Here is a 25134-nt window from a genome sequence, read left to right as displayed (position 1 = left end):
AAAACAGACTGTAAACACGCCCAACATAGAGCCTCCTACTTATTTGAAATAGCCTGTATGAGCTGCCCTAGCGAGCCAAGGAAGGTGTTGTTGAATGCCGCGGTGCTCGAGGCTTCCTCGCGGCGAGGAGCCACGTCCTCTCGACGAATCCATATTTCCTCCCGCCTCAAGGCCTCCTCGGATTCCCTAGGTTGCCGTGCCTCACGCAGGAGCAACTGGATTTGTTCCGAGCGCTGCGCCATTTGCCGCTCGTCGTTTTCGCGAATATGGTTGAACACACTTGCGATGTCGAGGGCATTCCCGGTTTGCCTGCCCCTCCCCAAAAGACAAAAAAGACATGTATTGAAATAGCTGCGTTCAAAAAATGTCTACACATATAAATGTATTCGTACAACATCAATAATAGCTACTTGTATTCACGGTCAAATGTACCAGACATGGATAGAGGTACTAAAATGGCGCCCCCTACAAACGTGTAGCGGCCAGTGCAAACACTCTAACACCGTACAGAGGCGAGGCAAGGCGAGCCACTGTAAACACGCTCTGTGTGTGTGTGTGAGTGGTCCTCAACGACCCATCCAACGATCCCAGCTGCACCCTCAGAGACAAGACAGTCGGAAAATGAGACAACAAATTAATGTCACTATCTTATTTCTGCGTCAAAAACTGAAAAAAACATCATTGGCATGCTGAGGTTCTGGGGATGCTGAAGATGTCTTTTTTTTTAATCAATCAGAACCACTGTGTTTTCATAAGCGGCGAGGAAAGACCCAGTAGTCCCCAAACGTTGATTTTGACGAGTCTTCAAAAAAGTGGAAATAACTCACTTCCTGTTTGTCAAAATTTAAGAAATTAGAGTGTATGAGATGTAGAGGTGGACGACCCAAACACGTGGGTTCTTGTCTCATAACTGGGTGACGTTCCCAGAGGGCGTTATTGCGGTCTTAGTGCAGAGACCATTGAAAAATTGGTTAATTTTTTTGCACGTAAAAAAAGCTTCTCTCCCTTGCCTTCAGGACCAATGACTGAAACCTCTGTTTCGTCCTGGTTGAACTGTAGGAAATTTTCACTCCACTCCTTCACTCCTCCATTCCGCCACTTTACCCCTCCACTTCTTCACTTCACTCATTCACCGCTCCACTCCTTCACTTCTCTACTCCTCCACTTCTTCACTCCTTCACTCCACTCCACACTAGCTGTCTATGGAAGCCTGTCAGGGCCACACACAGAGAAACGTTAATTAGAATCCATTTTCAAATTTCATGAATCAATCCAGAATCGTATTGAAGATTTGCGATTGCATTTTTTGCCTCCCCCAGCGTATCGAGGTGTCGGACCTGGATGGCCAGCAGCGGCGCACCCTGGTGGCCCCGGTGCAGCACCCCTACGGTCTCACCCTGCTGGGCCCCCACATCTACTGGACCGACTGGCAGAGCCGCAGCGTCCACAGGGCTGACAAGACCTCAGGCAGTGAAGGCATCACGGTGCGGGCCAACCTGCCCGGACTCATGGACATCCAGGCCGTGGACCGAGAGCGCCCCCTGGGTCAGTGGCACCGGGGTTGGGTGGGGGGTCTCGCACTGCACTGCAGGGGGAGCGTCACACTGCAGGGGGAGCGTCACACTGATTCACTGACTGACTCACTGACTGACTGTCTGATTTGCTGATTCACTGACTGACTGACTGTCTGATTCTCTGACCGACTGTCTCTCTCCTTCTCTCCCTCCCTCTCTCCCCCCCAGGGCCAGACAGGTGTGGTCCCACCAATGGGGGGTGCTCTCACCTGTGCCTGCCGCGGCCGGACGGGACCTCCTGCGCTTGTCCTACCGGGGTGCTCCTGAAGGCAGACGGGTTCTCCTGCGAGCAACGGCCCGAGTCGTACCTGCTCTTCTCCAATCGGGTCAGCCTACGGCGCATCTCCCTGGACACAGATGACCGCACCGACGTCCATCTGGACGTCCCGCAGCTGCACAATGTCATCTCACTGGACTATGACAGCGTGGACGGGAAGGTGTACTACACTGACGTCACGCTGGACGTCATCAGGTGGGTGCAGACACCTGGACACACACACACACTACACTGACATCACGATGGGCATCATCAGCTGGGTGGACACACACCTGACACACCTGGAAAGTCATCTTTGGAGACACACCTGGACACACACACACCAACATCACGCTGGACGTTATCAGGTGGGTGGGGTGGGGCACCTGGACACACACCTGGAGACATTTGGACACTCACACCTGGACACACACACACACACACACTGAGGGGCCGTTTACACAAATCCAGGGATTCACTGAAAATGCACAGTTTTCAAAACCGAATTCGGAAAAAAAACAAGTTTACACAAAGCTGTATCCATACGCTGTAAACGACTGAAAACGATGTAGTACCTTTGCCCGACCTGGTGTGGCACCGCGAGTTTACTCCCTGAAGGCGGAAAAAGAAGAACACCTGAAGCACGCCGTGTTTAAAGAAGCAGGAGCTCGCTAAAAACAAGCGCCACAGAGAACAGAAAGAAAGCTCACTCATGAAAAGACGGCACGGATAAACAACAGAGTTGAACTTCTGCTTCGAGTTACTTTAGAACTCAAAGGCTTGAAAGGTACAAGTTAAGGTTGACTGGGAGTTGTGCCAGTAAAAGTTCGCTAACAATTGCTGTCATTTAGGTTTCCTGCTTCAGTGTCCCAGTCCGCTGACCCAAAAGAAAATAAATAAAAAGTAAAACTGGAGGTTTGCAAATCGGTTTCTTTGTGTTTATTTTCACTTTGCACACAATGCACGATAGATCCATGAGCACCGTGTGTTATTGTTCACTATTGTCTGCGGTAACAAGTCCGCTGCTCAACGTGGATGTTGTTGTTACAAGTGGTCGTCTGCACCTCACGGCAGCTCAGGTTGCAAGGCAGAGGGTGTGGTTTAGAGGTGTGACATCAGCGTTGCCAAAATGATCGTTTTTGGCGTTTACATGAATCTGGCCAGGCAGCGTTTTCAAAAAAATCCACCCTGAGGAGGGTTTTTGAAAAAGTGCGCTTTCGGTCTGTGCGTTTTTTAGTGAAAACGCCGGCTTTGTGTGAACGCAAGGCTGAACCGCAATATTAGTGCGGTTTCATTGAATCCCCTATTTGTGTAAACAGCCCCTCAGTCTCAGTGACCATTGTAGATTTTCAACGTCTGTATTGTCATTTACTACATTTTAAATTCTTCTTTTCCTCCTCCATCTTTTCCTACTTTTCTCGTCCTTATTCTCTTTCGTCATCCTCTTCCTCCTCCCCCTTCTCCTTCTTCTCCTGCTTTTCTCCTCCTTCTTCTCCTTTCTCCTCTTCCTCCTCCTTCATCATCTCCTTCTTCTCCTCCTCCTCCTCCTCCAGGCGTGCCAACCTGGATGGCAGTGGGATGGAGACAGTGGTGAGCCAGGGTCTGAAGACCACTGATGGCCTGGCGGTGGACTGGGTGTCCAGGAATATGTACTGGACCGACACCGGCCGCAACACCATTGAGGTGGCGCGTCTGGACGGCAGCTGCCGCAAAGTTCTGGTCAACAACAGCTTGGACGAGCCAAGAGCCATCGCAGTCTTCCCAAGCAAAGGGTGAGCAGAAGATTCGTAGAGTTACTCGATCTCGCCCAAAGTCTCCCAAAATTTCCAAAAGTGTCCCTTGACTCCAGTAATCTTCTCCTCCTCTAGTTTCCTGTTCTGGACCGATTGGGGGAACATCGCCAAGATCGAGCGCTCTCACCTGGACGGGTCGGAGCGGAAGGTCCTCATCAACACCGACCTGGGCTGGCCCAACGGACTCACGCTGGACTACGACACCCGCAGGTCAGTCGGAGAGTTGCACCTCCAGGGTCCAGAGTTCAACTCCAGGTTCCTCCAGGTTTTGTTCCCTGAACTGTCGGCAGCAGGAGGACGAGGACGAGGATGATTACCTATCAAAGTAACTGTATCATAATAATTCTAAGATATTAATAATAACATAATAGAAATAATAATTAAAACGTAGATGAACTTTGTCACAAATGGGACACGCGTGCTTGCAGAGTGAGAAGTGAGACTGTCCTTATGACGACGTTATTTTCTCCGTAGTTATACAGCAATGCGTATGTGTCAACACGTTGTGTTCACACACCTTAACTTTTCTCTAACTTACTGCTTTGATCTGCACAGTTCACAGTAAACCAGCCAATTCCAGCGCCACAGGGGCTGGAAGGTTCTCTCCCTTTTCTTTTCATATTCTCTTTTACGTTCCCTCAACCTCTCCGGTGACTGTCTCTTCTTTGCTTTCTCTTTTTTGCGTCAATTATGTCAAGACATAATGAACACAATTGAACTATTAGACTGGACGTGTGTAAGTAATATAAAATGACATCAAAGGGATTAGACAAGACGGGAGTAGATGGGATTAGATTATAAAATGTCAGACTGGCCTGGAATATGTACCTTTGATTGGTTTGGACTAGATGAAATTGGAATTTATTGTGTCCCACCAACAAATTGGTCATTTCATTGGATCTGGTTATCAGATCTTGTCAGATTAGATTAGGTAAAATCATATTAGGTTTAGATTAGATCAGGCAAAATTATGTTAGATTAGGATTAGGATTAGACTAGATTAGATGTGTGACTTTGCCATCTGGAGCCTGCAGGAGGTTGTCAGCACCTTCTGTCTCTTGAATTAGAGTAGAGTAGATTAGATCAGATCAGGTTAGATCAGTGGAGATCAGGTCAGATGAGAACAGATGATATGACCTTGACCGTGACCTGACCTCTCTCTCTCTCCAGGATCTTCTGGGTGGATGCCCACCTGGACCGGATCGAGAGCTCCGACCTCAACGGGAAGCTGCGTCAGATCCTCGTCAGCCCCGTGTCCCACCCTTTCGCTCTCACCCAGGTACCCCACACCCCACCCCCACTCCTCCTTCCTCCCGGACTCCGCCCCCCTCACCCACCCTCAGCCTCCTCCACTGTCCTCCTCCATCACTTGGTCATATGACCCGTGTCCCTCCAGCTCAACCATCATTTCATTTCTTCTTCTTTATCATCATCTTCTTCTTCTTCCACTCTGACCCTCATTTTTCCTTCTCTCCCCCTCCGCCCTCCTCCTTGTCTGTTTTTTATCTTCTCCTCCTCCTCCCCTTTCTCATCCTCCCCTTCCTCTTCCTCCTCTTTTTCCCTCCACCTCCTCCTTCTCTTCCCCCCCTATTTCTCCCTCTTCCTTCTCTCCCCCATAATCCCACCCCACCCCACCCAGCCCCCCCCATTCCCTCTAACCTCTCTCTCCCAACTCTCCCAGTCCGACCGCTGGATCTACTGGACTGACTGGCAGACCAAGTCCATCCAGCGGGTGGACAAGCACACTGGGCGGAGCAAGGAGACAGTGCTGGCCAACGTGGAGGGTCTGATGGACATCATCGTGGTGTCACCCAATAGGCAGACAGGTGAGGTGGGGGTTGGGCTCACCGGACATCCTCCTTGCCAAGACTGGAAGTTTCCAAACGGAGGGTGTTAGAGTTTAGCCTTTATCCACAGATTCTGGTCAAAGCCAATGGCTTCTGGTTTCTTCCTACTGGAGGGATCAGCTGGTTTTCTCTCTCTTTGACATAAAAATGTCAAACTTTCACAAAATCATGTGATGGTTTCATGTAATAACGTAAAATTATCACGTAAAAAACATGAAATGTATTGTGTAAAAAATTCACATTTTCACAAAATAACATGATGGTTTCATGCAGTAACATGAAAATGATCTTGTTAAAATGTGAAACTTTCACAAAATAATGGGATGTTTTCATGAAATATTATCAAAATTATCTCAGAAGAATGGCAAACTTTTAAGAAATAACATGATCATGTCATGTAATAATGTAAAAATTATCATGGGAAAATGTTTCATCATTGAGCTGTGTGTGTGTGTGTGTGTGTGTGTGTGTGTGTGTAGGCACCAACCTGTGTGCGGTCAACAACGGTGGCTGCACTCATCTGTGCTTCTCCAGGACCAGCAGCCTAGTGTGCAGCTGCCCCGACCAGCCCGACGGCCGACCCTGCTCCACCAGTCAGTGTCCACCAGGGGGCACCAAACCTCTGACCGTCTAGTCAGCCCACCTCCCACTGCTAGTCAGGCTTGTAAAACCTGTGTGTGTGTGTGTGTGTGTGTCAGTTTCAGGCTACATGCCCACAGTTCCCAGCAGCAGCAGCAGCAGCAGCAGCGGCAGCAGCAGCGGCAGCAGCAGCCCCTCTGTTCCCACTGAACCTCCACACCGACCATCCTCAGTCAAGTAGGATTCTACTTGTTTGTTCTCTTGTTACTATTTATTTATTTATTTATTTATTATTTGCTATGATGTGTCACTGTGAATGTTGTCATGGGTTTTTGATGGAAAGGATGTTCAGGCTTTATTAAAACGTCTGTACATGATGATATTTTACATACCGTATTTTCCGCACTATAAGGCGCACTTAAAAGTCTTGTTTTTTTTCAAAAAACCGACAGTGCGCCTTATAATCCGGAGCGCCTTATATATGGATTGATTCTGGTTGTGCTTGCTGACGTCGAAGCGATTTTGAGAGGTACACGGCGCTCTGTCAAAGTGTTTTACCGTAGTACGACTTACGTAAATTACAAAGCCGCACCGCTCGCAGCATTACGGCTATCGCGGAGTAATACATAACCCCTGTTTTACACCAGAAGCGTTTGCAGAGCGTCAGCAGAGCGTCCGCGTCGACGCAGTGAAATGCGGCCACTAAAGTCAATGAGCAAGTTCACACCAGGCGCAGAGCGGCCGCGTTTCAGAAGCGGCCCAGAAGCAGTAAAACGCGAGCCGCTGGAAAAGAACGCCAGAATTTATTCTTTGACGCTTGCCGCGTCCCTCAGTCAATCGTAGCAGGTGGGATCGTTCAGACAGGAAGTCAATGGTGTAAAAACACGGTGGATCGGGTTGATTTTCATCATATCACGCAATGTGCTGGATTTTGTATTTATATGTGCTGTACTTTACTGTGAAACATCAACGTGACGCATCGGCTTCAACGCTGCTCAGGTCGGCCGTCAAACAAAAAACGATTTCACTTTGAATCTCAAACTATGATGAACAAAATGCATCTATACTTTAAATACCTGCATTTTGCATGATGCCAGCAGTTCGCGTTATTATTTTTTTTCTTTTTACACACATCGATACTTCGAGACACTGTCCCAACAGTGTCTCGAAGTATCGATGTTTTGTTTCATTGTTGTTTTCTTTAAAAACACGCGAAAACTACCTGGGTTGTCGCGCGATCTTGCAATCCTCGCGTGAACCGATCGAGACGCTCTGCTCGTAAAACGCGTCCTGTGTGGGAGGGTGCTGGAGCGTGAGCAGAGCGTCAACGCGGTCGCTCTATCGCGTAGATGAAGTGAGACAGTGTTCAGGAGTCCGGCGGTGCTGTAGAATCAAGCACTGATGGAACGTAATCGAACACCTTCCGAACCGTGGTAGAGAACCTCCGGTGGATTTCAACTCGCGTTGGTAACATATTTCTAGCGGTATCATTCTGTTTTTTATTTGTTACAAACAAGTTTTAGAGTTACTGTGAACGCAGTTAATAAAGTCTGACGGACTTATCTCTGATTCTTTTGTTTCGCTTAATGCGCTTAATGCACCTTAATGCGCCTTATAATGCGCCTTATAGTGCGGAAAATACGGTATTTCTAAATGTTTATGCAACCTGTGTAGATCTGGCCCTGTATGTCTCTGAGCTGTGTTGTGCGGGAATGAAACAGGGAAGCTGGCTGAAGGCACTGGCACTTCTTTTACTGGTCTGTCACGAACAAAAACACGGCAGAAACTTTAAGTGGTGTGCATGAGGAGGCGGTCGACACTTCTGCAGACACGTTCAGTCAGTCTCTCACTCAAAGTAATACAGGCCATAAGAAAATAATACAGCACATATACAAAATACAAAAATACCACTTCAAAAATATTAAATCCACATATATAAAATAAATAAACATTTAACTGTTCCACATGGAAACAATAACCCCACATATTAAACAGTGAACACACAGCAGAAACTGTATGAGGAGGCTGTCGACACTTCTATTGAAGAGAATGAAAAAGATGTCACATACCAAACAGAGTACGAGTTGGCTCACGGCTAATCCAAACCTTAGAGCAAGCTAATGCTAATTAACGATTCTTGCAAAGGTCGCCTACGAGTCACATTTTACACACACATGTGGCAATTAAAAGACGGAAAACACTCCCAGAAACACCCCGACACAATCCGAGCTGGCTCCATTTAGCAACAGCCTCATAAATACAATAACCATCAATGTTTAGCGTGAGAGAAGCTTCCCCACATCTTACCTGCAGACGTGTTCAGTCAGTCTCTGACCAAAACACGCAGGTGCAGCAACTTCTCATGACAGCCCCGCCCCCTCAGCACGTTCACACAGAGAGCTCCAATTAGAAATTCGACAGGCAGATGAGAAAGATCTGAATAGTGTGAAAAATAAATCCACCCAGCGTTTTGGTGAAATTAAATAAAAATAAATATCAAACCGCCAGTGTAACCCTCTATCATTACTTTAGTACTGCGTATTGCTGCCATACTGGGAAAAAATGGGTTTAGTGTCACTTTTCTGTGGTCATTTGCACATTTTGGCATGAAACGAATGAAATGGCCTGATAGTCTTGTAAAAATGTGAAAATCTTCATGTAAAATTATCTTGTTAAAATGTGCAACTTTCTTAAAAAAAAAACTGAAAATTATCAGATGAAAACATGAAACTTTAAAGTGTAAGTACACCCCCTGGCGGGGCTCTAGTCCAGCACTAAGCCACCACCCTACCCTCTATCCCTGCCTTCCCCGCTACACACACAAGGAAGAAAAAAAAATCAGTGGCAGGGAGTGCAGCGCAGCGATACTCTACTAGCTAAGCTAAGAAGCTAATGATGAGCGACTTGGACAGCAGTGCAGACACCTTCGCAACCGAGAGGTCCTATGAGGTGGAGGGCTTGTCTCCTGCAGAGTCTCCTACCACAATGGGTGAATGACACTGACTGGAAGGATCAATAAAGTTGTGTCTAATCTAATCTAATCAAATCGAATCAAATCAAATCTAATCTAACAAGCAAAGCGGAGACGCACAAGAAGGTTTTTTTAACCATTGACGCACAAAATCATCAACTCTTAACGGCTGAAACCAACGTTTGTTGAGTTTAAGTTGATTGATTGAGTTCTTTGTTTGTGTGTTTGTGCTTGTGTGTTTTCCTCAGCTGCACCAACACAGCCCCTGCTGGTGAAGGACGGGACGACTGCTTGAACAGCGTGGTGACGGCTCCTCACGGTAATAAACATTCAACTCTTTTCCACTCTTTATTTAAACGTAGAGTGCTCTTAAAGAGATGGTCCCACAATTTTTATATTATGACACTACATGTATCAGTATTTATAGGGACTATATTTTCTATACTTCATATTTATTAATATGGGACTTCACATTGTCTCCACACATGGAATAGAATACAATAGGATAAAATAGAATAGATGTAGTTTATTGATCCCAAAAGAGAAAGAAATTACGCAAACTACCACTGTCTTTCTTCTTCCAACATTTCACAGTTCAGTAATATAATAAAAATATATCTGCATCCAGTTCACATCCAGCTGACTTTATCCCCACGTAGCGGCAGCCACGGCGGCAGCGCTGCAGGTAAAATGCTAGCTAGCTGGCAGACTGGTGTCGGATAGCGAGGCTGTATTCGTATTGGCCTCAGGCCACGACGTGTCCATGTCTGTGTCTAAATCTCAGTGATAGGACGAACGTTTCAATGGAATGCTAAAGATGCTAACAATGCTAAATGTGGCTGCTGGTTTCCGTGTCATCGAAGGGGGAGGCCTTCACGTCAGCTACGTGATTGGTGGAGTCCTGAGTATCCTAGCCATCCTCGTCCTGATTGCCGCCCTCATCATCTACAGGTGAGTCATGCAGCGGAGGAATGATTGATTCATTTAATCGATCAAACTCACGAAGAGATGGAAACGGGACATTGCATATGTATATATGTGTTTCCACGCAATTCATATGTATATATGACCTCTGTTGTTTTTTGTGTTGAACAGACACAAGAAGTCCAAGTTTGCAGACCCGGGCCTGAGCAACCTGACCTACAGCAACCCGTCGTACCGCACGTCCACGCAGGAGGTGAAGATCGAGGCCTCGCAGAGGCCGCCCATCTACAACCAGCTGCGCTACAAGAAAGAGGTAGAAGTACCCACAGTCTGTACTGGAGTGAAGTACGAGTACCTGCTTTACCAAAAAATACTCAAGTCAAAGTAGCAAAGTGCAGGTTCTGAAAAGTACTGAAGTAAAAAAGTCAAATGTTGTGACAGAATAAATGGGACTGAAGTGACCAGAGGTCAGAGGTCTTGATGATCACCTATATATTATATATATATATTTTTTCTCTTCCAGCTGCAGCTCAACCAAACTGTAATCAGTCATAGTTGTCACCCTTGAGACATTATGGGGCGTTTACACTGTTAATAACAATAATCAGTGTTATTTTCTACTCCTTTGACCCCAAAGCCGAGGTCCTCTAAAATCATCTGCTGTCTCTAAAATATCGTCCTCGAAGCAGCAATTACAAGAATCAAAAATCAGTGACTTTGAACAGAAATGGTTTTAAATACTCAAATACTTTTAAATACAAAAGTTGTTTTTTGTGAGCAGTAGAAAGTACAGGTATCTGTGTACAAATGTAGGGGGTCAAAGTAAAAAGTCGTCAGAAAAAAGAAAATACTCAATTAAAGTATAAATAGCTAAAAATAAAATAAAATAAATGAATAACTTTTAGTGAGTTATTTCCCACCACTGTCGCTCACTCAAATATTGATATGCAATTTAAAATACGATTAATTACAATTAATTAATTACAAAGGACATCATTAATATGACACACATTGCCTCATTGAAATACTTTTAAACACAAAAGTAACCATCATGTTATTTTCAATGTAAGAAGTAATAAAAAGTACAGGTATTTGTGTACAAATGTAGGGAATCAAAGTAAAAAGCGGTAAAAAAAAAAAAAAAAAAAAAAAAAACTCAAGTAAAGTAAAGATACCTGAACAATCTACTCTAGTACAGTCACCAAGTATTTGTGCTTGGTTTCTTCCCACCTCTGGGTGAAAAATATGCATAGTCAATTCTGAGTTTCTTGAGATTAATTTTCTGTTCTTTTGTTGTTTTTATTTCATCACAACTCATCTTTTTGTCATGCCTCGCCTCTCTCTCTCTCTCTCTCTCTCTGTTCCCACTGCAGCTCTCTCATCCCTACAACTCCCTCTCTCCCTTTATCTTTTGACCTGCCTGTCCAACTCAAAGGTCAGAGGTCAGCTCCGCCCACCCACCTCCTCACCTCCTCGCTGCATGTTTACTGTGTTGCAACTCTGACAACTTTGTAGCATCAATCTACAAGTCTATAGTTTATTTATGATGAAGTATAATACGGGTTTGCTTAAATTTATGAGTATAATTCATGCATAATATACAGTAGTATAATACAAGTCTACGTTTAAGTATAACTAATGTATAATGAAGTATAATATAAGTATACTTAAATGTATAAGCATAATAATGCAATAATGTTTTAGGCTCAATAAAGTATAAGGTAAGTATGCATTTAAATATAATTCATGTATGATGAAGTATAATATAGGTTTACTTAACTGTATAAGTATAATTCATGCAGCTGGAACCAGGATTTTAGTTTTTAATTTAATTTAGTTTTTGCTCTTTCTAAACCGAGGGTATTGACATGATTATTTTTTTCGGGTTCACTTTAGTCATTTTATTTTTTATATTATTAGAATATATGTATATATATATTAATATTTATTAGTTTTTTGTATTTATGAAAATGGGACTTCAAACAGTCGGCATACATTACAACATTTTTCACTTCAGTAATAATAATAATAATAATAATGATCTAAATAATAATAACAATATATCTGCATCCAGTTCACGTCCAGCTGACTTGCAGGGGGGTCAGGAGTGTGACTGTGTCCGTATTTAAATATTGAAATATTCTTCTGCCATATATATATATACATATACATATATATGTACACACATGTGTGTTTCAGTGTTAACGCATTAATAACGTATTATTTAATGCATTCATTTTTTTAAATTCACATTTCAAACGTAAGGCCCGTGTTCACACTGGAAGTGGAAGTGCCGTGAAGCGCAGCAGAATGGAGCCCGCTTCCTTTCGCCGGTTAACCGATGGTGTCGGTTCGACCAGACACGAAGCGGCGTGCACCTCCGAGGCCGGCGTTTTGGTGTCTGATCATACAAACAAACAGGAGAGGAGCGAGAGAGAGGCAGGGAGGAGTTGTTGTCAAGTCAAGATGGACGATGTGAAATTGATCTTGATGAAAGAAAATAGCACTGAATGGGAGTAAACAACACAGCAGAAGCGCTTGTCGACCATCGCAGAGAAATGTGCGTCTAGTGTGAACAGGAGGGCTGCGGCTTGCGCGTAATTTTCATGGGCGCAACGCTGCCGCATCCGGCTTGAACCCGCCCGTAAGCCTTTTTGTCCCTTTTACTAATACGTAGTCTGCCGCTCTGGCCGATTTCTGGTAAGAAATGCTTTATATTAAGATGGTTAAAACTGCCTTGATATGCAAAATAACAGAATATTAGACATGAAATTCAAACGGCGATTAATTGCTGCTAGCTATGAAGATTCTGCGATTAATCGCTAATATATATATATTTGTGTTTGTCTGTATATATATATATATATATATATACACATATAGTGTATATATATATATATGTGTATATATACACGTATATATATGTGTATATATATATACATGTATATATATGTATATATATATATATATATATATATATACATATATACATATATATATATACATATATACATATATATATATATACATATACATATATATGTGTATATATATACATGTATATATATATATGTATATATATGTGTATATACATATATATATATATATATATATATCTATATATGTATACATTCTTTGCATGTGGGTGTGTTGCTGTGTTGGTGTGCAGTCATCCCTCAAAAGAAGCAAACATAACATTAGATAAATGATAAATATACATATACATATATATGTGTATATATATACATGTATATATATATATGTATACATTCTTTGCATGTGGGTGTGTTGCTGTGTTGGTGTGCAGTCATCCCTCAAAAGAAGCAAACATAACATTAGATAAATGATAAATATACATATACATATATATGTGTATATATATACATGTATATATATATATGTATATATATGTGTATATACATATATACATATGTATATATATATATATATATATATATATATATATATATGTATATATATATATATATATATATATATATATATATATATATATATATATATATATATATATATATATACATATATATATATATATATATATACATACATACATACATACATACATACATACATTCATTCTTTGCATGTGGGTGTGTTGCTGTGTTGGTGTGCAGTCATCCCTCAAAAGAAGCAAACATAACATTAGATAAATGATAAATATGTATCAAGATATTACTACTAATAATAATGAGTAAGAGCAAGGTTATACATTTCACAAAATCAACAGTTAATAAATAAGTGCAATTCAACAATGACAGTGAAAAATAATGAACAGGTCAGTTAGTGATGGGACTGAGGCTGGTGCGGACCGTGGTGATGGTGAGTCTGATGAGTTTACTGGACCTCAGGTAGAGGCCAGGATTTAGGAGCAGCAGGGAGGAGAGGTACAGAGGTGTTTCTCCAAGCAATGTTTTGTAAATGAGCTGAAGCCGGTGGCAGAGCCAGCTGGTGGGGAGGGAGTCCACCAGTCTACCACGTCACAGTCCAACAGTACACCCCATCATACTGGTTACAGTGTTGAGATGTTAATGGAGAACCTGTGGCAAGACGGATGACGGAATGGTGGAGGTTAGGTGAGAGTGGATTGAGAAGCTATCCTATAGGTTGTGGCTAATATTGTCAAGATGGCGACTGAAGAGGTCAGAGTTCTTCTAGCAGGGCGCAAAGTTCAGAACCATCGGCTCAGAGAATCTTCAGGGCCGTGGTGGAGTCCCTGTTTGCTTCCGGTCAAAATAATGCATTGGGTTTTTAGTGTGAAGGGAAGACTATGAAGATCCTGTTGGGTGGAGCTGAGACCGAGTTGTAGAGTGGATGTAGTAGTGGTCACTACTTCTTCCTATCTGACTGCATATAAACTTATGCTATGTACCTTGTCTGAGAGTCTTGGTTCAAACAGTAAGAGGATGCTCAAAAATCAAGAGAGAAGTCAGCTGCTTCTCCAAGGCAAAAGCAGAGTTTATCGTACCAACTAAGTGTTAAGCAGCGGGAGACCAGCTCGAGCAGGCCTTAGAATTGACAACATTCTTGGCGACATGATTAATGGAAATGGAGAACGTTGGTCCTAGCTCCTCCCCCTGACTCTTCCTCCTCTCACTGATCCTCCACTAACTCCTCCCCCTCCCACTGACTCCTCTCACTGACTCCTCCTCTCTCTCTGTCTCCCCCAGGTGGTGGTGGATGGTGGTTATAGGGAGAAGCTCCCCCTGGTGGAGGGTGTGTGCCTGCTGTCAGCCGACGACCTCTACTGGGACGACCTCCGGCAGGTCAGGTTGCCCCGTCCCCTGGTGGTGGGCGGGGCCGATGGGGAGACAGAGCAGCTGCTGCTGCAGGAGGAGGAGGGGGCGGAGTCAGAGTGCTCCTCACTGGCCCCGCCCCCGCCGGCCCCTCCCCTCACCCCCCCGCAGAGCCACACCCACCACCACCACTCTGACTGGCCTTCCAATGAGAGCCGGGTGTGACGGAAGTCCTGCCCCCTCACCAAGCCCCGCCCCTCTGAGCTCACCTGGCCCCGCCCTCTCCCACACGCGCAGACAAAATAGGTACAAACAACCCTCGACCTTTGGCATGGTTGGACTAAAAATAAGCCCCGCCCACAAATATGACCTTTTTTTTTCGGAACTCTGGGGCCGCTCCGTCCTACTTACACACACACACACACACACACACACACACACACACACACCCAAACACACACAGTCCACAGGTATGGCACGCTGGGAAACAGGAGGATAGTGGGTAGAGGGACGGAACCCTTGTTGACCCTCCGGTGCCTCGTTTCTTTTCTTTTCTTTCTTTTTTCTTCTAGCTGTTATTTCTGATTTTTATAACCTCTTAACTGCTTCTGATGAACTCTATTTATGAAAAAAAAAATTGCCAACTGTGTTTGTGGGCGGGGTTTTAGCTGGAGCCCCCCACACCCCCCCTCCACACACACACACACACACACACCACCTCCCACTAGGCAGCAGCAGTGCCAAAGGACAGGACTTTTACGTCAGTTACACTTCAGTATATATGAACCCTTCCCCCCTCTCCACCAGGTGGCTCCACCGAGTCTGTTCTTACTAGAAAACTGTTGTTTTAAATTAAGCTTTGTTCAACCTCTGGCCGAGTAGTGGGAGCCCAAGTGCCAAACAAGTTGTTTTTATTCTTCCTTCGCTGCATATTTATTTTTCTCAAATGTTTTTTTTGTGTATTTCATGTCTTGTCTTGTCTTGTTTGGTTTTGGTTCCACAGAAATCATCGGTTAAAAAAAAAAAAAGAAGTCACATTTCATATCATATTTGTGTTATGTTTTTTTTTTTTTTTTTTTTTACAATACAGTGAAAAGTGAGCAACTCTGCAATTTAATAAAAAACAATTTTGGAACTTTGGTTGTTGGATAAAAGCATAGTGGTGGAGCTGGAGATGCAGCGCCCACGTTTTCTCCTTGCAAACGATTCAATTCCAATTCAATCAACGTTAATGTTTTCTCCTATTGACCCACGATTAGCACTTAGCCTGAATCTAAACATGAAGCTAACTCTAGATTCTAGTTTCTCTCGGAGCTGATATTTAATTTGCCCACATTTATTGATTTGGTGGTTTGTGAAAGGTCCAGTGTGTCAGATTTAAGATCATTTCTCACCAAGTGGAGAAGAAAAAAGAAAGATCAAATTGTGGGAGATTTTATGTGTTTTTTAATCTTTATTTTTACACCCTGACTCTGCTTTTTCATGGAATTGCAACATCCAGGATGTTGTTAAAAACGTTGTTCCGCCCAAAAACGTTTTTATTTTTTATTTTATTTTTTGGCTTTCCAAATTCTTGCGCCTCATTATGCAGCCGTCAGTCCCGCTAAACTCTCCCACGCTGTGCTCTTCAAAGCTGCGCTGCCTTCAGGGGCATCAGGAGCCTCTGGGACCAGATGGTCTTCAGCTGCAGTTCAACTCCTCTTTTATTTATTTATTTAAAACTAATAATTTCAAGGCTGCTAGAACCAGAACCAAGGTGTCGAGGTTTTAACGTCTTTCAAAACTGAACCTCATTCAAAATAAGATGATTTATTAAGACGCGGGGATCACAATTCATAATAGTAATGATGATTCTTTCCGACTCGCTGGTGCCTTCTGGTGAATGGACGGACTCGGTACAGATAGTTTTGGAGGTTGATGAGAACAAGAGGTTTGTTTGTGTCTGTTGTCCATGTATCTGTGTACTGAACTGAATCCTCACAGTCTGAAAATATCTCACTGACAAAATGTTCAAAGTGACTCTACAATACTAGATTACATATATGTATGTATATATATATACACATACACATACACATATATGTGTGTGTGTATATGTGTGTGTATCTAGAACACTGGGTTCTTTTGTTTCGGTCTTCCATCGAATACAAACAGTAACAACATCATCAACGTGGTACGAGGAAAGACTTTACAAGACAAAGGATGTTGAAAGAAAAGCTGTTTTTTTTATCTCTTTGTTTCCTCTTCTGTTTTTTGTTTGTTATGTTTTTTGAAGTATCTGCTACAACCTCAGCCTCGTGCTGATTGGCTGCTAGACGAAGCACTGAGGCCAATGAAAGAAAGAAAGAGAGTCAGGAGGGTCTTGGCAGCTAGACGGAGGCTCCACTGCAGGGAGGCCAAGACTGGAACACACACACACACACACACACACACACACACACATACAGTATATCGCCAGGGCTAAGGTTCATAAGCAAAAACAGTTTCTGTTGGAAGTTTTCAAGTTGTACAGTTTTTTGTTATTTTGTATAAAAGGAACTGATGACGTTTTTACATTCTGTTCATTTTTACTCACTGGAAATGATCTTTGTTTCTGTTTCATTGGATCTCATTTGATTTCATTTGTTCCTGTATATTCTAACCACTGTGTTTCAGGCCTTGTACATGATGGGGAGTTGCCAGTTATTTAATAGAGGCTCTTTTATCTTATTAAATATAATAAATACTGGTTGCGTTGTAGCTGTTGTAAAGTTAACAAAAAAGATATTTATGATTTTTTTTTGGGGGGGGGGGGGCGGGGGGTTTAGGTTGTTACTTGATGTGTAAATATGAGGAGAAAAGAGTGAATATGTATTTTCCCATGGCAGTACTAACAGCTTGTGTTGTGATACAGTGAATGACCCCTTTAATATCTTCTTTAATATAAAATGATTTTCATTGGACGAAACTCCCGACTCCAGTGCCCCTTGTCACTTACCATCGGCTCCGCAGGTTTACAAAGTCAAGGAAACTTCAGCATCTTCATCCATCTTCGTCGTCGTCTCCGTCTTATTTAGTCTTTATTAAGAAAAAAAAAAAGGATGGTCACATGACCGAGCAGTTGTTTCATAGTAACCAGAGGAAAACAAGAGCGCCGGATGGTGTTGAAGAAGAGTTTTCCATCTGTCGAATAGATGAACTTTATTGATGCCAAATTGGGAAAAAATATTTTAGTTCATGAATTAATGAATTAATAGAATCAAAGATTAATTTGTCAGCTGCTCAGACGAGATCTGTGCTTTTCACCGTGATTTGAGTCTTTAAAAATTCATTAGATCCTCAACTGATTAGACAAGTTTATGTAGGCGTTTATTTTGCCTGATATTATTTTAGGATATATTTTTAATTATATTTTTACCCCTCCATGACGACGTGACGTTATTAGGCTGTTAGCGAAAGCGGAGAATGCTGGACCACAAGGTGGCGGTAGTGCACCAACATCTTTTGCATCCGCCGAAGAAGAGAAAGCAGAAGGAGAAGAAGAATAGGAAGCAGCAGCAGTCTTTTCTGCCGCTCCTGCCTCGTGGCCGCCTGAAGGGGAATAAACACAATTGTAAGTAATCGAGACATACATTTATAATATATGTATTTGATTTTCAGCCATAATCAGTAACATCCGGGCGGGCTTCCTACACAAAACCCGGCGGTGTTGTTGCTTTGAAGCTGGATATTGTTTCACACTCGCTAACAATCATGCGAAGTCGGCTAGCGAACCAAGGAGCTAACAATTGTTAGATTGTTTTGGGGGTTCTGGAGTGTTCTTGTGGTTGAGAGTGATGAGTTGCACTGGTCCAGTCGAGGGTTTAGTCGCGGTGCGACGAAGTTCTCGACCCGATCACTTTGTGACGACACACCGCGTGCACAGGGGCCATCTGACTCAACCAGAGACTTTCTTGAAGCATCGCCGCCAAGCTGCGTGTGGGTGGGGTGGTGGTAACTGATTACGTGAAGGTTTATCACTCACTGTTGCTGCTGTTGTTTAGGAGCGGGACCTGATGATGTCGCCAAGGGAAGGAAGTGAAGCTCCGACGTATTGAAGTCTCGACGTCCTTGCTTCTCTCACCGCCAGTGGATCAAGTGGTGATTCGTTATTTTATTGTTGTCGACTTGATTGTTCTTACTGCTGCTCTCAATAAAGTTTCTGACCGAAATGTTTGTTTCCTGGTTTTTATTATTATATTACAGAGTTCAAAAGGCTCACAGTCCTAAAAAAAATAACAAATTAAACAATCCAGGTGCAAATGGAGAAACTGCCGTTTCTGAAGCCTCTTCAGTGTGGATGGACAACGGCAGCAGGCCTAGATCAACTTAGCTAACAGGCTACATCAGGTTAGCTAGCAGGCTAGGTCATGGAGCAAAGAGTCAACAGATACAAATAAACTCAACCACTAAAACCTTTATTGACTCAGAATCGTGTGTGTTTGTTTGACAGCAACTATAAAACAGCAACACAGTTTCTTCTTTGACACTTTAAACATTTTGATCACGTGATGTGTTGAGTCCCTCTGTCCAGCTCAGCTATTGGCTGTGGGAACGGCCAAGGTGTGGCTCGCCTCCAAAACGAGTGGAAGATCCAAACGTTACCTCACGTTAAATACAGAAGAGGGTGTAAAAAAAACTCACAATTAACACTTTGTTTCTGGAAACGTTCATCTTTGACCAACTTCCTGCTAAATGTTTGTCCACAAAAAAAAAAAAACTTATAATAATATTGACAATATTTCTGCCAGTTTGCCCTGATTTTGTTGCTCACGTATCACATTGTTGCATCTTTGTGGTTCTTTTCTTCTTCTTTAAAGGAAAACAATGAAAGGAGACCAAATGCAGTGAGCCGACAGCAGGTGGGGCCAGAGATACTGAGAGGAAATAGAGGAAGAAAGAATCCAAAGAAACAGTAGAAAAGTGGAAATGTTTCCTCTCTGCTGCCCCCTGCCGGCGAATATCAGTGTAAAAATAAACAGCAAACATAAAAACATTTCGGCTATTACTTAAAAAAGAAAAATACAAATAAATAAAAGTGTTGGTCCACAAGTCAGAAGATGTTTTGTATCAAACAATGTCATTTCTAGCAACAATTTGTATCAACAATTGATAAGTGAAAAAAAAAAAAACACTGTGGAAAGTTTTTTTTTTCTTTATTGTCACTATTTGTTTTCACTTTTACGTATTTGTGGTTTTCTGTCTGTCAACGGTTGGCGCAGTTCACATAACTACCTTTGCTCCTTTTTGGTTTGGAGGAAGACAGCAACACTGGGGCGAGCCGAGACCACGCTAATGCCAGGGCGAAGCTAACGCTAGGTGACGCTGACACCAGGATGAGACTAATGCTAGTGACACTAACACCAGGACGAGACTAATGCTAGGCAACAATAACAGCCAAACAACACTAATGCCAGGCCAATGTTAATATTAGGCAGTGCTAAGGTTGAACCCACAACAGCCTTCTCATCCACCTCTCCCAGTTGATGACCTGTGAAGCTAGAAAGCCAGCCTGTTCACTAGCTCTCTAGCTAGCACCACGTTTTTAAACAAATATTTCTCAAGCAGTGGAGACACAGAGACAAAAAGTTGCTTGCTTTTTGAAGCAATAAAGCAACTTGCTAGTTGCTATATTGCTTTTTGGAACAGTCAGGGGGTTGGGAGGGTGAGGGGAGGAGTGATGGGTGGGGTCTGTGCTCTAAAGGTGGACAAATATTTTCTGTTTACCTAAAATCAAAATCGCAAATCCAAATTCATCAAAATCATCCACAAAATTCAGCAATTTGATGCTATGCAACAAAACATTCACCTTCCTTGAAAAGTATCGCTGTGGCATCGTGGTATCAGACCTGTGTGTATTTGATATGAGATCAATACACAACCAGCCATCACACTGCTAAATGAAGCGGATGTTGATTTCTATATCATGTTGTTGTTGTTGTTGTTGGGAGGCTCCCCGCTGTTAACCCCTCCCCTGTTGTTTGCTCAGCTACGTCGCTAAAACGTCATCCATAATAAAAGCTTGACACCATGAGATTTGTTCAACTAATCTTTTCTTTTGCCCCTTGAAACTAATTATTCAAATACTGGAAGAGGTGTAATTTTTTAATTGTCTATTATTATTTAGCATTAATTTTTTTATTATATGTTCATAAAATGAATGTTTGTTAAATTAAATGTTATGTATTATATATATATTAAGGCTGGGCAATGATTAAAAACTTTAATCGCAATTAATCACATGATTTCCCTGATTAATCACGATTAATCGCAATGTATACGAAAAATCCAATAATGAATTTAAAAGAAGTGTACAGTGCACTTTTATTTTAATGTTCTACCATATGAACGAAGTCTTTTCTTTTCTGGTTCTTCAGAAGCCAGCAACACACTTTTACAAAATAAAAGCATGTATTGCGGGTAACTGGCGATCGATAAATAAATAAGCCGCGGTGGCCTAAACAAAGGAGTAATTGTTGACGCGCATGCAAAAATAAATCCAGTCTTGCTGCGAGGTTCTTTTTTATTTACTTTATTCTTTATCACAATGACCTCCAACACTCACCCCACCACACCAAGCCATCCGAGGTGCACAGGTGAATGTCATTAAATAGCGTTGTGGTGTGATTTTTTTTTTTTTTTTTTTTAAACTGCATATATTTGAAACTGCACTCGAAAAAAAATGCGTTTACACGAAGCCGTAATAAATAAATAAATAAATGAAACAAAAATAAATCCCGTTTAAACGCATACGGCTGGAAACGACTGAAAACGATGTAGTACCTATGCCCGGCCTCGTGTTGCGCCGCAAGTTTATTCCTTGAAGGCGGAAGAAGAAGAAGAACGCCTGAAGCACGCCTTTTGCAGAAGCAGTAGCTCGCTTTTTTAAAAACAAGCGCCAGAGAACAGAAAGAAAGATCGCTCTTGAAAAGACGGTGTGGATAAACGACGGAGTTCAACCTCTGCTTGGAGTAACTTTAGAACACAAAGCCCTGAAAAGGTCCATGCTAAAATTGACTCGGCGTTGTGCCAGTAAAAGTTCACTAACATTTTTGCGTTTCCTGCCTCGACATCCCGGTCCGCCGACCCAAAAGAAAATAAATAAAAAGTAAAACAGGATGTTTGCAAATCGTTTCCGTGGTGTTTATTTTCATTTTGCACACAATCCACGATCGAGCACGGTGGCTACGCTATCGGCCCCGTGCTTGTTATTATGCGACACATGAGCTGCCGGCTGCCAGCAGCAAGTGCGTTTTGCGCTCGTAATTACGTCATCAACAGGAGTTTATTGTTATTACCGCGAGATGACATATTCTCACCGCGGTGAATTTCTTTGACGATATAACGCAAACGCTGATATATCGCCCATCCCTACGTCACGGCTCCTACAGCCCGTGAGCAACATGCGTTAATGCGCGATAAAATAATTGTCGGCGTTTATAAATAAATCAGTTAACGAGATAATAATGCGTTAACTTGCCCAGCCCTAATATATATATATATATATATATATATATATATATATATATATATATATATATATATATATATATATATATATATATATGTATATATATATATATATATATATATGTATATATATATATATATATATATATATATATATATATATATATATATATATATATATATATATATATATATATATATACATATTTGTGAAGGGATGAGGGGTGCAGCAGAAACAGTCAGACAGGAGTTTCAAGTTGAAACAATTGGAAAATGTTGGAAGTTGGGTGGCCAAAAACTAAAACAAAACAAAATAAATAAAATAAAAACAAGGTTTAGGGACCTTTAAGTTCTATGAGAAGATGTGAATAAATCAGCTGGCAGTGCCAACAACCATGAACCCTAATGTTAGGCAGCACTAACACTAAGCTGGAGGTGGTGGAGGGTGGATGGAATGTCCTTGGCCAGATGAAGAGGAAGGAAGAAAGACAGGATGGAAGGAAGCTCCAGAGGGTCAAAAATCAAAAGCCACCAATGGAATCATTTTTCCGAGGTGGTGGTCTAGTTGTTCTGCAGGCAGTCGAGATCCACCGAACAGCAAACCTTCCCCTTCTGGAGAGAGAGATACATCATAGAAAAGATCATCGACTCATTAGAGCTGCTTCGACCAGTAGCAACACTTTGGAGTCTGCAAGTTACAGAACTCACACACACACACACACACACACACATGTATATATATATATATATATGAGGGCTGTCGAAATTAACGCGTTTAATTTAATTTTTTTAACACGCGATTAACCAATGGCGTCGTAAACACCAAACTGGAAGCGGTGTGCGCCTCCGCGGCCGGCTCGAGCCATGCAGTGATCGTTTCGGCCTTGTGTCTAATTTGTGCGCGAGCGATCCGCGTCAAGCTGGACAGAAAGTAATTTTCAAAATAAAATACCGCGATTGACAAACGCGATCATGGCTTGACAATATCTCAAGATTTGAGGGTTGTTTCTTTTTCTTTGGAGAGTAGACAGTGGTTAGCACTGCCGCCTCACAGCAAGAAGGTCGTGGGTTCGATTCCGGGGCCCGGACCTGGGACCTTTCTGTGTGGAGTTTGCATGTTCTCCCTGTGTCTGCGTAGGTTCTCTCCGGGTTCTCCGGCTTCCTCCCACACTCCAAAAACATGCATGTGAGGTCAATTGAACATTCTAAATTGTCTGTAGGTGTGCATGTGAGTGTGAATGGTTGTCTGTCTCTACGTGGCCCTGCGATGACCTGGCGACTTGTCCAGGGTGTCACCCTGCCTTCGCCCTAAGACAGCTGGGAGAGGCTCCAGCAGACCCTCGTGACCCTGAGCTTGGGAATAAGCGGGTATAGAAGATGAATGAATGAATGAATGAATGAATGAGTGGACAGTAGAAGTATGTAATCATTTTGGAATGTTCCAATGAAAATCAAAATCAAATATTTCCACAAAGGAATTATTATTGTCCTCTCCAATTTCTTTTCCTAGAGTATAAGAAACACAATAAATATCTTATAAAAGTTACATATATAGCAGGGTACAAAAATTTGCAATTAATTTGTGATTAATCACGAGTTAGGTCAGGACACCATAATGCGAATTAAAAATTTCAATCAACTGACATCCCTATAATATATATATATACACACATATATATATATATATATATACATATACATATACATATACATATATATACATATACATATTAGGGCTGTCAGTCGATTGATAAATCGACTGATTAATTCTTTAATCAGCAGATTAAAGCATTAATTGTGATTAGTTAGATACAATCCATAATGTGCCGCAAAATGCCGCCCACTTCCATTCAGCGCCTTTGCTAACTGATGGCGTCATTCAGACCAAACGTGAAGAGGCACACACTTCCACAGCCGCCTCGTGCCGTGCTGCGATCGTTTCGGCGTCTGGTCTAATTTGTGCATGAGCCACAAGTAATCCATGTCATGCTGGACAGGAAGTCCCTCAAAGAAACACAAGAAAACCAGGTAAGTCTTCAAAATAAAAGCAATTTTCAAAATAAAATACTACGATTGACAAATACAGTCATATTTGTGTACGTTATATTTGTCAGTATCTAAACAGAGTGTGAGAGAGATGAAAACCAACACACACGCATGAAACAGAGCAACAGAGCAGGCTGGCTACCGGGCAGTGAGTGGGGTTTTGGGTGTCTAAACACACAAACAAACAGGGAAAGAGCGAGAGAGAGGCAGAGAGGAGATGAGCAATGGCGTAGACGCCGGGCTGAGGAGCAGATGCAGGTAGTGTGTGTTTCATTTTAGTTATTAAATCTCTCGGTTTATGACCGCCGCTGTGCCTTCAACCTGCAGATGCCACTTGTACGATCAACGTAACAAACGACTTGTGAATGTTTGACTCATATACAGTAAAAGGAATTGGTAAGTGCCATGTTGCTAAGTTAAAGGGCGCTATCAATGTTGTTTATCTTTACTAATGCTAGCGATTAGACTATTGTGAACGTCACATTATTGTTATTTAACTGTCCAATTTTTTGTTTAAAATTGTTATACAATTTTGATTTCATTTCAAATGTATTAACTATGTACATTTAAGGGACTTATTTTGAAAGTGTTAACTGTAATAATACTACGTTTTTATCCAGGCCAGATGTTTTCGTTTTCTTTGGGCCTGTTGATGGTGGACCAGACTGTCCGTCTGACAAAGACTGAACCTCCAGTGCACTCTGTACAGTGCAGGTGTGAATCCGACTGAGATGCGTGCTAACAGCACGGCGTGTCGTCTGATTCCAGCAGTTGCATTGTGGGGCGGGTGCCACTTCCTGTTCTCTCACTCACGGGGTAGTCTGGGTAATGTCGTTGGGTGGCATTATCTCCAGTGATATAACTGTATATAATATTAACTGTGGAATATTGTAATTGTGTTA

The 25134-nt window shown here is 42.4% G+C and overlaps 2 protein-coding genes, 2 long non-coding RNA genes and 1 other non-coding gene across 6 annotated transcripts in view; 4 read left to right on the top strand and 1 right to left on the bottom strand.

Annotated features, from left to right (window-relative positions):
* Window positions 1-17713, top strand: part of lrp4 (low density lipoprotein receptor-related protein 4) — a 94366-nt gene extending 76653 nt beyond the window's left edge. The window contains exons 27-38 of one of the 2 annotated variants that reach the window (XM_076028443.1): window positions 1320-1545; window positions 1743-2046; window positions 3384-3602; window positions 3699-3833; window positions 4794-4902; window positions 5305-5449; window positions 5950-6063; window positions 6169-6286; window positions 9269-9339; window positions 9884-9971; window positions 10116-10257; window positions 14633-17713. In XM_076028443.1, coding sequence (XP_075884558.1) covers window positions 1320-1545; window positions 1743-2046; window positions 3384-3602; window positions 3699-3833; window positions 4794-4902; window positions 5305-5449; window positions 5950-6063; window positions 6169-6286; window positions 9269-9339; window positions 9884-9971; window positions 10116-10257; window positions 14633-14923 — 1962 coding nt within the window. In that variant the 3' untranslated portion in view covers window positions 14924-17713. Of the gene's footprint in view, window positions 1-1319; window positions 1546-1742; window positions 2047-3383; window positions 3603-3698; window positions 3834-4793; window positions 4903-5304; window positions 5450-5949; window positions 6064-6168; window positions 6306-9268; window positions 9340-9883; window positions 9972-10115; window positions 10258-14632 lie in introns of those variants that run through there. The other variant, XM_076028442.1, reaches the window with a different exon arrangement.
* The window catches only part of LOC142889659 (uncharacterized), a 250072-nt gene that overhangs the window by 81107 nt on the left and 143831 nt on the right, over window positions 1-25134 (top strand). The window lies entirely within an intron of this gene.
* LOC142889610 (uncharacterized) lies at window positions 17950-18888 on the top strand. The gene is made up of 2 exons (XR_012926855.1): window positions 17950-18290; window positions 18721-18888. It is a non-coding gene; the product is annotated as an uncharacterized LOC142889610 (long non-coding RNA).
* On the top strand, window positions 18504-18619 carry LOC142889788 (small nucleolar RNA SNORD67). The gene has a single exon (XR_012926968.1). It is a non-coding gene; the product is annotated as a small nucleolar RNA SNORD67 (small nucleolar RNA).
* Window positions 19881-25134, bottom strand: part of LOC142889657 (protein kinase C-binding protein NELL1-like) — a 97002-nt gene continuing 91748 nt past the window's right edge. Inside the window, exons 13-14 of the mRNA XM_076028449.1 lie at window positions 22451-22798; window positions 19881-20312 (exon numbers count right to left, since the gene is read on the bottom strand). Of these exons, the coding sequence (XP_075884564.1) occupies window positions 22748-22798 (51 nt within the window). The 3' untranslated portion in view covers window positions 19881-20312; window positions 22451-22747. The remainder of the gene's footprint in view (window positions 20313-22450; window positions 22799-25134) is intronic.

The sequence above is a fragment of the Nelusetta ayraudi genome, unplaced genomic scaffold (genome assembly GCF_046127955.1).
Source record: "Nelusetta ayraudi isolate G7.1 ecotype Tasmania unplaced genomic scaffold, CSIRO-AGI_Nayr_v1 ptg000023l, whole genome shotgun sequence".
Lineage (NCBI taxonomy): Eukaryota > Metazoa > Chordata > Actinopteri > Tetraodontiformes > Monacanthidae > Nelusetta > Nelusetta ayraudi.
The sequence above is the reverse complement of the archived record's forward strand: the minus strand, read 5'-3'. Positions and strand labels throughout refer to the sequence as shown.